Here is a 15,000-nt window from a genome sequence, read left to right as displayed (position 1 = left end):
AACCGTCCTGTTCTTTATGATCTGTCACAACCAAAATATATGGATTGCAATTTCAAGCAAGATATATGGAATAAAATAGAAGAAATGAAAGATGCTAAGTTGAGTCTCCATTTTACTGAACAATATCCTGAAGCAGTTTTTGGACATTCTAAAGTACTTGAAAAATTTTGTTTCATCATCGGTTAATTCCTTGTACAGTCTCTTTTTTTCTGAACATTATGGCAATCATTGCCAACTCCACGTCCGAAAACATTGCCATCCTGAAAAACACTGATTTCACGCTGTACGTCATCACCACGGATGTGTGTGCGTAGACGTCACGGAAACAACACGGATATCACTGACACTGAGCGGACGCGGCACTGACACGTCACTGATGTGTGTGAATCGCCTTAAACACGTGACTGAATTTATGAAATGTCCTTCACTGCAGCATGGCCAAGAGGCTCAAACTCCGGAGTTATCCCAATTTAGGTACGCATTGCAGTCAAAGCAATGGCAAAGACGGAAAGGGGGAAACGCTACAAAACTCTTTTAGTTCATTTTAAACATTTCTTCAAAAGTTTCTATGATTACTTATTGGGGACGGTACACTCTGTGTATCCGCTTATCCAGGTCAACAAGGAAACACCAAACACTACTTAGAAGCTTCAGTACAATAACAGGCTGCGGTACAGAGCGTAGCAGACGCCACGGAAATTGGCACATGGCTCACTCACCACCCAGGAGGCTAGGTGGCAACTGACTGAGGAACAATAGCGGGACGATACGCCAATATAAAGTGATCTCGGATATAGATAATAAATAATAATAATGATGATAACGATAACAATAACAATAATAATAACTGCAATAATAATATATAAATAATAAATAATAATAATAATGATAACGATAACAATAATAATAATAGCAGCAATTATAATATTAATGAAAAGAAAATTAACTTATACATAAGAATACTATTGCAATCTTGCACAAAGAACAATTATCTCAAAATTTAACTAAGCATATTTTACATATTCTCATCTTCCTTGAAAGACAGATACGGATTTAATAAATGTGACTGCGACAGGGCGCATTATAGGAAACATCCGCCAGATTATTAAAATCTGACAGTTTTTAATCAACATAATCGTACTTTCATGAATTCTTAATATGACGCAGAAGAGATGTTTTATACCTAGCTTTATATATATATATATATATATATATATATATATATATATATATATATATATATATATATATATATATATATATATATATATATATATATAAGAGGAACACCGGCCAAGGGAAACAAAAATAAAAAAAAGAAGAGGTTCACTGAGATGCCAGTCCCAGAAAAAGGTCCAAAGCGGCAGCCAAAAATTGAAGGAGAAGTGTCTTGCGCAGACGCAAGGATGAGGGCATCGAGGAGAGGTGACGAGGGCATGTTGACAGAGAGAAAAGTGACAGCTTTGTCGCATTTCGGTCCCTTTTATACCTTTCTGCTTCTTCTCGAGTATGCTGCTTCTGCAACTGCCTCTTGTTTTAGATGCTTTTGCCATGACTTTCTTGAAAGAAGGGTCGATGGTAACTTCGCCTTGTTTATAAAGTTTTTCGATGCCATCAATTAGCACCTCATGTTTCACTCGCTTCTGGAAGTTCTTTGGTTTTGAGAGGACGTGGCAATTAATGCCGGTGTTAAGAAGCTCCTCTTGTTCCGGAGGAAGTGTTTTCTTGCTTAAACTGATGTAGCCATCGATGGGTCGTGGGTATTTGATTTGGCCACCATTGAGGTTGATGATTTTTCTGTGGTTCTTTGCCATGATGCCATTTTTGTATCTGTCTATTAATTCTGTAAAATGTGCGTCTATATCAATTTTAATATCGGCATCAATGTCTTCAACCGCCTTAAAGTCTGTTGTCTGGAGCTCCTTGATTTTGGCCGTTAGTTCTGTGATTGCTGTCTTCATGGAGTTCCTTCTTTCTTCGTCACTGGGTGTTTGCCTCCCTGGGTGCTTGACTGCCCCATCACTAGATACACTGAGCGTGGAAATCTCCGCATCCACATCCGCATAAATTTTGTCATCAGCATCTGAGTCCACATCCGCAGTTCTGATAAATTAAACATCCACATCCGCATCTCCATTCGCATTTGAGATGAAATTAATATCGGCATCAGCATCTGCACCACACACAATGGATGCGGTGGAGACATCTTATACATTATACAGACTACAGAGTACACAGCTTGCAAACTTGAAAATTAATTAATGTATGGTTACTTAGTTATCTACTAAAATTGCACGTTTAATAATTTTTTTTCAAATTTACACAACATAATGTGACAAGAGTTTTGCGGAAGGACAGAAAGAGGAAAAGAATTTTATATAGGGATTATGTATCAGGTAAATATGTAAAAGTATATATATATATATATATATATATATATATATATATATATATATATATATATATATATATATATATATATATATATACTGTGTAATATTATTGTACTACGTATATGTAATATTGCATAGCTAATTAAGTATGAAGGGAAGCAGCCTAACTTGAATGGAGAGAGAGAGAGAGAGAGAGAGAGAGAGAGAGAGAGAGAGAGAGAGAGAGAGAGAGAGAGAGAGAGAGAGAGAGAGAGAGAGAGAGAGAGAGAGTGTGAGTGTGTGTGTGAAGTAACGTAAAGTAAACTTATTGCCATTTAATGATGAACAAATTATGTACATATAAATATATGATAAACATTGGCACAGGCTACCAAGCAAAAGCTTCCAGGCAGACAGGTATATTTATCATAATTTATTGGCTGCATCTGATATTAAGAATATTGAAATACAGTATTACAAACTGACAGTAGCCCTTTTTCTCTTCCCTCCTACTTTTTACATCCTCATTTTCAATCCAAAGCTCTTTTACCACTATTTTCATGCTAATTGCTCTTCTGATCTTGCTAACTGCATGCCTCCCCTCCTCCCGCGGCCTCGCTCCACAAGACTTTCTTCTTTCTCTCACCCCTATTCTGTCCACCTCTCTAACTCAAGAGTTAACCAGTATTCTCAATCATTCATCCCTTTCTCTGGTAAACTCTGGAACTCCCTGCCTGCTTCTGTATTTCCACCTTCCTATGACTTGAATTCCTTCAAGAGTGAGGTTTCAAGACACTTATTCATCAATTTTTGATTACTGCTTTGACCCTTTTATGGGACCGGCATTTCAGTGGGCATTTTTTTTATTGGATTTTTGTTGCCCTTGGCCAGTGTCCTTCCTACATAAAAAAAAAAAAAAATGCTTCTGTATTTTTACCTTCCTATGACTTGAATTCCTTCAGGAGGGAAGCTTGAAGACACTTATCCTTCAGTTTTTGACTGCCGCTTTGGACCCTATTCGGAGACCGGCATCTCAGTGAGTTTTTTTTTTTTTTTTGTTATCCTTGGCCGGTGTCCCTTCTACATAGAAAAAAAAGAAAAAATAAATAAATAAAAACAAAAAATAAATAAATAAATGTATATAACAAGCAAGTGATAGTAATAGTAGCAGAACAAACAAGTGTTATTAATTGTAGTAAGACAAACTGGTAATAGTAGAGGAAATAAGTAGTAGTGCTAGTAGAGCAAAAAAATAATGATAGTATTAGTACAACAATTAGAAATCTCAATAAAATAAACTTTTAAAACAAATATCACAATGAAATAAGAAACATACAAGAAATAATGAAAATAAGAAATATAATCTAAAATAACCATTATTAATTTCCCCGTTTATGCAAATTTTGCTTATTATGTAAATGAAATTTAATAGATGTGTTAAATAGGGGAAGATTATCATTACTAACAAGATTCTTAATATCTACGGAGAGTGAATTCCACAGGTGAGTTCCGGAGCACAACAAACTGTTTTGAAAGAGAATGGTTCTGAAGTGAGGACACATTAGAAATTATTACCTGGAGTATTGTGTGAAGTGCTTACCAGCCTGAAAGGTTGTGTTCCCTGATACTGTGTGATGCATTTTTAAATAAACAGTAAAACAAAATACTTAAGGATATTTACAAAACTAAGAAATTCGTATGTAGAAAGTACACCTTGTGTTGACTCAAATCTGTTCATAGAAAACATGTATCTAAAGATTATATTTTGTGCTATTGCGAATTTTTTGAGAAGAGAGTGCTAAGTACAAGCCCACACTGATACACATGAAATGAAATGAGGATAAGAGAGTGTATAGTAGATACTGATAAGTGCTTCAGGTGTGAGATGGTTACGGACTCTGTATAAAATGCCACAGATCTTAGATACTTTTAATGCTACAACAATAAATGTGTGTGTGTGTGTGTGTGTGTGTGTGTGTGTGTGTGTGTGTGTGTGTGTAAGTAAGTAAGTAAGTAAGTAAGTAAGTAACGGAAAACAAATATAATATAAGCAAAAGCACAACGTAATGGAAACTTTACAATATTTACATTTCTTAGCTACGGTTCGTCGAGCTGCACCTCCATGACGGAGATTTTTCCTAAACATTGTAGAATGGTATGAAAGCTAATTACAACGATTAGTAATTTTCATACCAAACACAGAAAACATACTATATACAATAACCATAGATGAAAAAAAAAAAAAGACACACTGAAATTGAAATCAAAGGAAATACAAGTAGATATAATATTAATAATATAACAGAGTCATGAAACAGGAAATTTTTCGCAAGAGAATTATAACATCATTGATTGTTTATTAAATATTTTTTTTTCTTTCTCGTAACTAGAAATACTGGTTGTTTGCAAAAAGACCTTTTTTCTCATGAGGCAAACTGTAGACCAACTTAGACCATAGTTTATAACAGTTTTCTTAAATAAAGAAGTTCTATATACAGAACAAATTAGGTTGATATTATTACTTCTAGTATGAGTTTCATTTATATATCTCATCATTCCCTAGATTTATAAATACATATTATCAATAAAGTGAAGTTCTGATGAATGTAGATAAATCACATTTATATTTTTTCGTTTCTGTAAATACATTAATTTTTGAATTAACCTTTTCTAATGAAAAATATACATCTAACGATTTAGCTTTCTGCTACTGTTAATGTATTTAAGAAGGAGGGCCATGTGGATGCACATATGGAGACACAATACGAAAATTGAGGATAACAGAGTGTAATATATATTGATTAATGCATATATAGTTAGGTTGTGCGAACTCTGTAGAGGATAGCGGTAATTTCTGAAAGTTTTAAGTATTTGCTCAATATGTGACTTCCAGTTAAACTTTCATCATTTATAATACCTAGAAATTTATTCTGACAAACTTGTTTTAGTTTCACCGTTCAGTGTTATTGATGGGATTTTGAAAATAAGATAAAAAAAAAATAAGCCTTTTGAAGTTAGGTAAAATTTGTTTGAGATACGTTAAATATTAGTTTATTTGAGTGAATCCAAGACTTAACTATGTTTGAATTTTCATAAAGCAGATAAATATTTTCATGTTTGAGTAAGAAAATTGTGCCAGCAGCATATATTACGAAATTGAATTTTGTTTTACAGTTTGTGATATCTTTAATATAAGTTAGGAAAAAAGTATCGGGCCAAGAACAGAGCCTTGAGGTACACCTTAGTAATAGAATGAAGGTGGTTTGATTTTTATTTATTAATTAATTAATTTATTTTTTGGTGGGGGGCGGTTTGCATCTGGTTCCCCTATTCTAATAGGGTTATGACGGTGTCTCCTAACGAAGGACGGTTAATTTTCGCATTTGGGAACCGTTATACAGAGTGGACGCTTTTTCCAACCTCAGACCATAATCAGGATTTGAATCGCTTGAGAAACCTTCGACTCCCTAAACACGCGGTACTACTTTACCATGGCGTTACTATGCTGCCATTATCGCGCTCGATCAATCAGCAGGGCGTGTGTCGGCGTGGTACTTGTACGAATAACAGAGACAGGCCCGGTAAAGTGAAAGATTACGTCATTATGAACTACTGCACGATATGGTCAGGGAGAATATGGAGGTCTCCGAAACAACAACAAAAGCAATAAGATTGGACGCTGCTTTACACTGCTTTAGGTTATTAAATCCCTTATTTTGTTTTTAATTCTGTGCCCTCCTTTTCACTATTTTGTATTAGATCAGGAACACAATCTGCACGTGACATACTCTCAAATTATATGTACCTGTACCAACCTATCACCCCTTCCTAAAATTAATGTAATCTTTTAAAGATCTCCATTGACTCGGCGCAAACAGCATGGTTATCGAATCCGTTGCAGTCATTTATCCTCCTTATGACCAATTCCTTCCAATCTGTTTGAACTTAACTAAATTTAATGAGCTTCATTTTATTACTTTTTGACCTATCCGCACTGCTAACCTTGAGGGCCTTGTGGACTATGTCGCCGGTGCTTTAGCCCTTATGTGTAGTGCTAACAGTATTAGTATTATTATTATTAGTAGTAGTAGTTTAAAATTTTGGAGTCTGCATCTCCCAGGAGTAGCGGGCCAATGTGACAATGTGAAGGTGCTGCAAGAATGGCAAGGGAACTACCAGGCAGAGTTCAGGGACAACGCGCCCAAAGATATCGACGGTCTGCGCCTTGAACTGAGCTTCCAGTCCAGAGTGTTGCGTCTAGAGGTAACTGTTATGGCTATGCGACCTGCGTTCCTAAACGCTTCGGTATTTTATTTCGACTACTTTCAGTGGGCTGTACTAAGAGTTAAGCGAGTCTTCACGGGTGCTTCCATGATTCTAGTGATAGTTTATTAATTGATAGTGCTCCATCATTAATTAGCGAAAGCACCCTTGAACGCTCAACTAATCATCTCTACGACAAAGGACAAAACGTTTAAGAATGTGAGCCTGAGTTTTACATGTGAATATATTCTACTTTTATGAGGGTGTAGCCTAAAAATTTTCCATTCTGTGTAATATATATATATATATATATATATATATATATATATATATATATATATATATATATATATATATATATATATATATATATATATATATATATATATATATATATATATATATATAGACACACTAGGGAGGCTGGTATTTATGCCGTGAATCGAGGTGTCGGTCTAGGCCATAAGGGGCGCTGATTGGGTGGTATAGCGCGATTGGTGGGTTAGTTATGTGGGTGCGGTGGGAAATACTGATTGGTTGGCTCCGGCTGGCTGGTGGGCTTGTCATGTGGCGGTGGTGCTTGATCTCTTCTCATGCTCGGCATGGCCTGTAAATCCTCGGCTTGTACATTAAGTCTGGGGTTGAATTCTTTTATGTACAGTGCTCCAAGTATTGCAAAGCGTTTCGCATCTGCACACATATCTAAAATTTCGATGTTTTCTTCCAGGTCTTTTCTTGTGATTTTGATGCCGTGCTGCTGTTTTAAGTGTATATTCTTGGCGCTCCGGATGTTAGGTGGCAGGTGAGCCGTCGAGATAGCTTCGTCGTGGTCATGCCAGTGTAAGTTGATGGAGAACTTCAGTTTCCTCGTTTACGGGTAAACTTATACACAGCGTGTGATTTTTGGGTTGTCTCTTTTTCTATGTGGGGACTGTTTCTGAGTAGGAGGTGGCTGGTTTTCTTGTTCCTGTAGTATATTTGGAGCTTTATTTTCCCTTCTGGGTCTGTGGCCTTGACATTTCTTTTTCACTATTTGTGTAACGATTCTTTCATCTTTGCATGCTGAGGAGAAGAAAGCCCGGTAGTATATGGTGATGTCAGGTTTTCTTGAGTCTTGAGGGGAGCTGGAGTTATGCCACTTATCGAAGATCTTGCTTTGGTGGACGATGTTCTTATATTCCCAACATCTTCAGCTTGCAATCTGCATCTGATTTTCTCCACATCCTCAAGAGCAACACCGCCGATAGTGATATCGCTTCACCTGATGTGAAACAAGTTTTTACCAGTGTTCCAGACAAACGCACCATCGACCACTTCATTGACAGAGTGTACCATAACGACTCTGCACCCCAATTTGACATTCCTGAAACTGCACAAGGCGGAATCCTCGAATGCTGCACAATGGAAGCCCCTTTTACCCCCTGTCGGGAAAACAAGTATCGTCAAGAAGATGTGTTCAAAAAGATTGCCGCTATATTGACGACATATTCATCAAGACTGCAAGCAACGTTGGTGCTGACCAGCTCAAGCGTTGCCTTGAAGAAATTTTTTGGTCTCAACTTCACCATAGAACACAGTGTAAACGGTACCATGTCCTTCCTCGACGTACTCGTGAAGGAACAGCAAGTGAAGCTCAATACAGCAGTGTATGTCAAGCCAACTAACCCTGGGCACGGCCCTAATGAAAGGAGCGAATGTCCTGACCGAAGTAAGGACCCTACTATCGGTGCTTACATCCGAAGAGCACCCATACACTGCAGTACTTGGCAGCAAGTGCATGAAGAAATAGAAAGGGCAACACAAGTATTAATAAACAACGGCTTCAGTGAAAAGAACATTGTCCACCAAAGCAAGCAGATCATCGATAACTGGCATAACTCCGGCTCCTCTGAAGACTCAAGAAAGCCTGACATCACCATATACTACCGTCCTTTCTTTTCCACAGCATACAAAGACGATGAAAGAATCATTACACAAATAGTGAAAAGAAATGTGAAGTCCACAGACCCTGAAAAGAAGATAAACCTCCAAATATACTACAGGAACAAGGCCAGCCACCTCCTACTCAGAAACAGTCCTCACAGAGAAAGAGGGACAACCCATAAGTCACACGCAGTGTATAAGTTTACCTGTAAACGAAGAAACTGTAAAGTCCTCCCTTCAACTTACATTGGCATGATCACGACGAAGCTATCTCGACGGCTCACCTGCCACCTAACATCCGGAGCGCCAAGAATACACTTACAACATTTGCACGGCATCAAAATCACAAGAAAAGACCTGGAAGAAAACACTGAAATTTTAGATAAGTATACAGATCCGAGACGACTTGCAAAATTTGAAGCACTACATAAAAGAATTCAATCCCAGGTTCAATGTACAGCTGAGGATTTACAGGCCCTGCCGAGTATGAGAAGGGATCAAGCACCGCCGCCACATAGCAAGCCTACCAGTCAAACGAAGCCAACCAGTCAGCGCCTCCTACCGCATCTACCTAACGAGCCCACCAGTCGCGCTGTACCAGCCAATGACCGCCTCCTACGGCCCTGACCGACTCCTCGGTTCACGGCATATACGAGTATATATATATATATATATATATATATATATATATATATATATATATATATATATATATATATATATATATATATATATATATATATATAATTAGTGACTGCGTCCTCCTCACTGCAAGTGGAATAATCTGGAATTTTAATGTGCTGGTTTGTATTGCCACTTTCTTTTATAATTTGTTATATTTTCATTACTTTTTTCATCATACAAGACCTTGACATTTATTTATTTATTTATTTATTTATTATTTATTTATTTATTTATTTTATTTATTTTTTTATGAGGATTTAGATATAGCAGTGGTGATGACAAGTGTGTGTGGGTGGTAATGGTGGTGGTGGTGGCGGTGATAGTGGTGGGCAGTATTGGTGGTGGCGGTGATGGTGGTGGCGGTGATGGTGATGGCAGTGGTGGTGGTGGTGATGGATAAGCAAAGAATGGTCACGATACAATTTGCCACACCTAGAAATCATGGGGAAGAACGACTGTTTATACTATTCTTGTTTTTAAATTAACCTAATTTCCTTAAGCCACTTAGGCTGTGTTAGTATATATTTCTTGTATATGATTCAGGTTGTTTAGTCTGTTAATGAGAGGTGTCTTCAATTGCAGGGTTTGTGGTGGCTTTCTGAACCAGTCACATCTGATATGTGATCTCATAATTGTCATATAAACACAAATGATACTAATGTGAATAAATTGGGTGAGGAAAAGTAAGTTTACCTTAAATATCAGAATAAATATGTACACATTTTTTTCTTCTTATATTGCTGGTGACGGCAAATGTTATAAGTATCCACTCGTGATATGTGTTTGAGAATGTTGAACAGCAATGGGATCAAATTATGGCTTTCGAGCACTCCCGCCAAGACTAAAGATCTTTATTACATGTAATGGTTAATCGTTATGGAGATTCTTAAGGGCTCATTTCTAAAGACAACTATTTACATAATTTTTATTTCTAAATCGATCTGGACCTAAAAAAAAAAAAAATAAGATTTTTTTCTATATATTTTTTGCATTTTTTCGCTTCTTTTGATATATGCAAAGTTTTGATAAAAAAAAAATATCCCTTTATGTAATGAGATCTTCTGTCATGAAATTCCATGGTTTCGCATCCTGCGAGACATGCATGATAAGTTTTTTTCTTTTTTATTTTCCTTTTTTTTTTTTTTCCCCCATGTTCTCATACCCGTTTTTCTTTAGTTTCCTATGAAAACTTACGGTTCTCTCGCTACTTACATTAGAGAGCACGAAATTTTAGGTCTATCTATTTCTCTGAGATTTATATACGAAAAACAAAAATACATATTTATCCTTTCGTAAATCCGGCAAGTAATCAATGTATCTGCATCAGATATCTTTTGTATTAATATTTTATTCATTTTAAGCAGTTAAACATTGGTTTTTACTTAGAAATATGGCGAAATATATATAAAAAAATTGTTTTCCCCTTCCCCCCCGCGTGAAATAATGAATCGCTTTACGCCTATGTACAAAACCAATCAGACTAACTAAATGAAACTATTTCTGCTTTTTCAACATATTTTGATGTATATATCATGTGAATTTCAAATCCCTAGCTGCAACAGGTGAATTATAGTAACACCTTAAATTTTAGGACGCGACATCTCAATGAGGCGGATTTTGGCATATAAAAAAGATCTCCTCCGTTGTTATTCCTGTTACACATATATGGGATATTGCAGCTTATGAAACTATGAGAGGTAAACAAAGTTTGCTATCGAAATTCTTGTTTGGAGCTGATTTTGAGTTTTGACAAATATTTGAAAGTCAAATTTTTTTTTTTACTTTTCATTGAACAATAAAAAAAAAAGATTATCGTACAAGAAAAACGATAGCAGACCTTGTTCTCCTATTCTTCCTGATTAAAATTCTTTTTAAATTAAAGACTTTGGTCAATAAATAAGGGAGGAGATACGAGTTCAACAGACAATTTAACATGCGATTAGGGAATTTACAACCCCCTCTCAACCAGATGCAAACATAACATGTTTTTCCTTCATCGTTTCCTAAACTCTTAATTTCAAATTAATATAATGCTAGTTTGTCCTAACTCGCAGCAACAGCGAGCACACTGCCTCTGCTTCCACTAGTCCACCACGTCATAATGCTGCGCGGTGATGCCGTGGATCGTCATCCCTTTATATCTCAATAAAACAACAAATAGTACTATACGTATTACGTATATTACTATACTATTAGTATAGTACTGCCATACACGCAAACACCACACCCCACACTCAGCGTGGCGCGTGCACACAGTTAAGAAAAAACATTCTATGTAGGAAAAATTTGCGGAGAGCAACAACTAAGCATTACTAAATTTACAATAATCTTTCCTGCAGCTACAAAAAGGAAGCGTAGAACAGGTTGATGACTTCACTTTCATCATCACTGACCCAGCACTGAAGGTATCTGCGGGTGAGGAAGTATGGTACCTAATCCAAGTCTACTACTACTTCACCTTCCCCCAGGTGGTGAAAAATGTGATGAACGACGAACTGCTGTGTGGTGAGTAGTGTGGTGATGGAATCGCCTAATGAAATATTTTTATGTTCTTTACCCATAGCGCCATTAGGCAATTTTTGTTGCAACCCTTCTTTTCTTCTTTTGGAGCCTTAGATGGTCGGCCTCTTATAGTCGGTAGAGGCTTAGTCAGTCCCTCCGTGGTGCAACGTCTAGCGCGCCTGACTACAAATCCACGGATCTCGGTCTGCATCTGGGCTGGAGCATGCGGCGCAGAGCTCATGCAGCCGTTGGTTGATAAATAGGTGCCTGGGGAAACCTGGGAAAAGTAAACAGTAGAAACCCTGAAGTCACAGTCCCGGAGTAAGGGATGAGCTGTGGGGCCACGTGGATCTATTTCGTATGACTCTAACTTTTTGCTCTACCTTTTAATAGGTCGGCTCGCCCGTGATGTCATGGGCAGATTAAAAATCTGCCGATGATAATGCCTTTACAGAAGCTCATTCCGCCCTCCAGAGCTCCTTGATGTAGTTGTCGTCAAAAGAGAGGATTGATAAAGAATGAGGGTGTTCGGCCACTCGGCAACAGTTTAAAAATGATCAGCTTTCGCCAGCGCTCGAACTTGGGTCTCCGAAGTCACTACGCCTTACTTCTGACCACTTGACCATCGCTTCTTTTCTGATTGATGCCATTGATTGGTTGATTAACTGACTGACTGATGAAGCAGTTGGCTGACTGAGTGTTGGGTCATTGATCCATTCGTTTATTGCTCGAATGACGGATTGGTTAGTTAATTTGATGTTTGATTGGAGGTGTAAAATAGCTTATACAGTTTTCTTTGAAGTTTGAAGTAAGGAGATGAATATGAGAAGTTGTGATGTTCACCAACTAGACCCCGGACAATGGAATTAAAATAGAGGATGAAATTATAGAAATTATCCATTAATGTATTTGTTTACAACTGAAAATGATCTCCCTGCAACCACACAGAGGACAACACACTCACCACTCCAGAGCCAATGGTCAACCCATGTGATGCAACAGGAATGAAGCCTCATGACTATGCACAGGTAACTAACTCTTTAAGTCCTTTAAGACAGCAGAGTAAGCCTGCAGTAAAGAGAAGAACCAACTTCCAAAGATTAGAATTTCATCAGCACTATGTATTATAAGCATTGTAAGTAAAAAAAAAAATCAACTTGTATTTGGAGCCAAAAATAATAATAATAAAAAAGGCATATATGTACATGTATCATAAGTAAAATCAACACCAACATTTAATTGTTTTATCAGAAAAAAAATGAATTGAATTGAGAATAATGTTGTATATTCTTAAACTTCACTTTCACATAACAAATAATTGAGATGCATTACACTTTTATCTGCATTTTACTACTTTTTTACTCTCTCTCTCTCTCTCTCTCTCTCTCTCTCTCTCTCTCTCTCTCTCTCTCTCTCTCTCTCTCTCTCTCTCTCTCTCTCTCTCTCTCTCTCTCTCTCTCTCTCTCTCTCTCTTCATATCAGGTTCTGTGCATGTCATATATGTTCTATGAAGCACAGAGGTCGGGTCCACTGCCTGCTGACCAGCGAGTGACCTGGCGTGGTGACTCGGTCCTCGATGATGGCTCGGACGTGGGCCATGACCTGTCTGGAGGCTACTATGATGGTGAGAGAGGGCAGGGGGAGAGGCGTGCAGGGATACGAAATGTGTGAGAAGGGAGGGGAGGGTATGGTTAACTGTTAAGGGGATATGAACTTTCTGATTTAGAAGAAGGTACAATAAAAATTCCCTTTCCTTCGATGACACTAAACTGTTCCTGTCTGATACAAGAAACCTAACTGGGCACTCCTTTTCTGAAAATCTCAACTCAAAATTCCATATAATATCATCTTTTGCTGAAAGTTTCCATTTACAATAGTTTAGTGTTCAGTGTTGTTGCTGCCAATTATATTTGTTTCCATCTTCATTTACGAAAATATTGCTGTATACTCACATCAGCATTCTGGAGATATTCAAGACCCAAGAGCAGCCCTATACAACCTGCGGCCTTCAAGACAATCCAGTGAGGTCCGATCCCTCAAAACTAAATATCGTACGATCCGACCCTTCGAAACTAAATATCGTATAATAGACCCATAAGGTCCACCTGCCAATCCGAAAATATAGAACTAAACTTTATTTTACTTAAAATTTCTAATATGTCAGTTTCAACATATTATCAGTTTAAGTAACTAGGATTTAGTTCTATATTATCGAATTGGCGTTGGATCTAATGAGAGGTAGTAGACACCTGCCGAAACGATAATGACTCCCAGTGAGGTCTAAAGCACTGTTCAGGGGGTGTTGTGAACTTATCGTTAAACCCAGCTGTGACTTCACTGAACGTTTCCTTTTGTGTCTCACATCACAAGGGGGCAGTCACAGACTGCCCTCTAAAGACAACTCTCTTCCTCCACACAAAATTAGAAGCACCTAATAACAGACACACCCTTCGCTAAAAATTTCAAAATTATATTTACTCCTACACCAGCCTCAGAGTCCCTATCTGGGGAGAGGACCACAAATGTCCCCAGGTCGGACTGCCCTTCTGAAAACGACCCTTAGCTAAGTGTCTTGACACCCCTTCAACTTTTTCTTAATTAACTTCTGCAACATTCGCAATCTAAGATCAAATTTTCAATCTGTAGAACACCACCTCTCCTCTTCTAAACCTCATCTTCTTTTCCTCACTGAAACTAAGGAGTCTGAGGCAACGAACAGTAGTCCCTTTTCTGTTCCCTCCTACTTTCTCTATCCTCATTTTCGATCCAAAGCTGGATGTTACGTTTATGTGCGCAACGACTTAACCTGCTTTCATGCCCACGCTCTTGAATCTTCCGAGTTTTCCACCATCTGGCTACGACTACAGAGTCACTTTCAAACTAAATTTATCTGTGCTGTATACCTCTCACCTAACTCCTCTGACTATAAGAAATTCTTTGACTACTTAACTTCTAAAGTGGAGCACATCTTGACTCTCTTCCCTTTTGCAGAGATCTCCATTCTTGGAGACTTCAATGTTCACCACCAGCTTTGGCTTTCCTCTCCCTTCACTGACCATCCTGGTGAACTAGCCTTCAGCTTTGCTATCCTCCACGACCTAGAACAATTGGTGCAACACCCTACTCGTATTCCTGACCGTCTTGGAGATACGCCCAACATTCTTGACCTCTTCCTGATCTCTAATCCTTCTGCTCATATTGTTACCCTCCCTTCTCCATTAGGCTCCTCCGATCACAATCTCATATCTGTATCTTG

At 37.7% G+C, this 15,000-nt stretch overlaps 1 protein-coding gene across 1 annotated transcript in view; it reads left to right on the top strand.

The window, feature by feature from the left end:
- Window positions 1-6,495: 6,495 nt before the first annotated feature.
- Window positions 6,496-15,000, top strand: part of LOC135094259 (uncharacterized) — a 20,299-nt gene continuing 11,794 nt past the window's right edge. Inside the window, 4 exon segments of the mRNA XM_063994239.1 lie at window positions 6,496-6,635; window positions 11,582-11,747; window positions 12,693-12,772; window positions 13,227-13,368. Coding sequence (XP_063850309.1) covers window positions 11,726-11,747; window positions 12,693-12,772; window positions 13,227-13,368 — 244 coding nt within the window. The 5' untranslated portion in view covers window positions 6,496-6,635; window positions 11,582-11,725.

This window comes from Scylla paramamosain, chromosome 45, assembly GCF_035594125.1.
Source record: "Scylla paramamosain isolate STU-SP2022 chromosome 45, ASM3559412v1, whole genome shotgun sequence".
NCBI lineage: Eukaryota > Metazoa > Arthropoda > Malacostraca > Decapoda > Portunidae > Scylla > Scylla paramamosain.
Note: the sequence above shows the minus strand (reverse complement) of the source record. Positions and strands in the feature narration are given on the sequence as shown.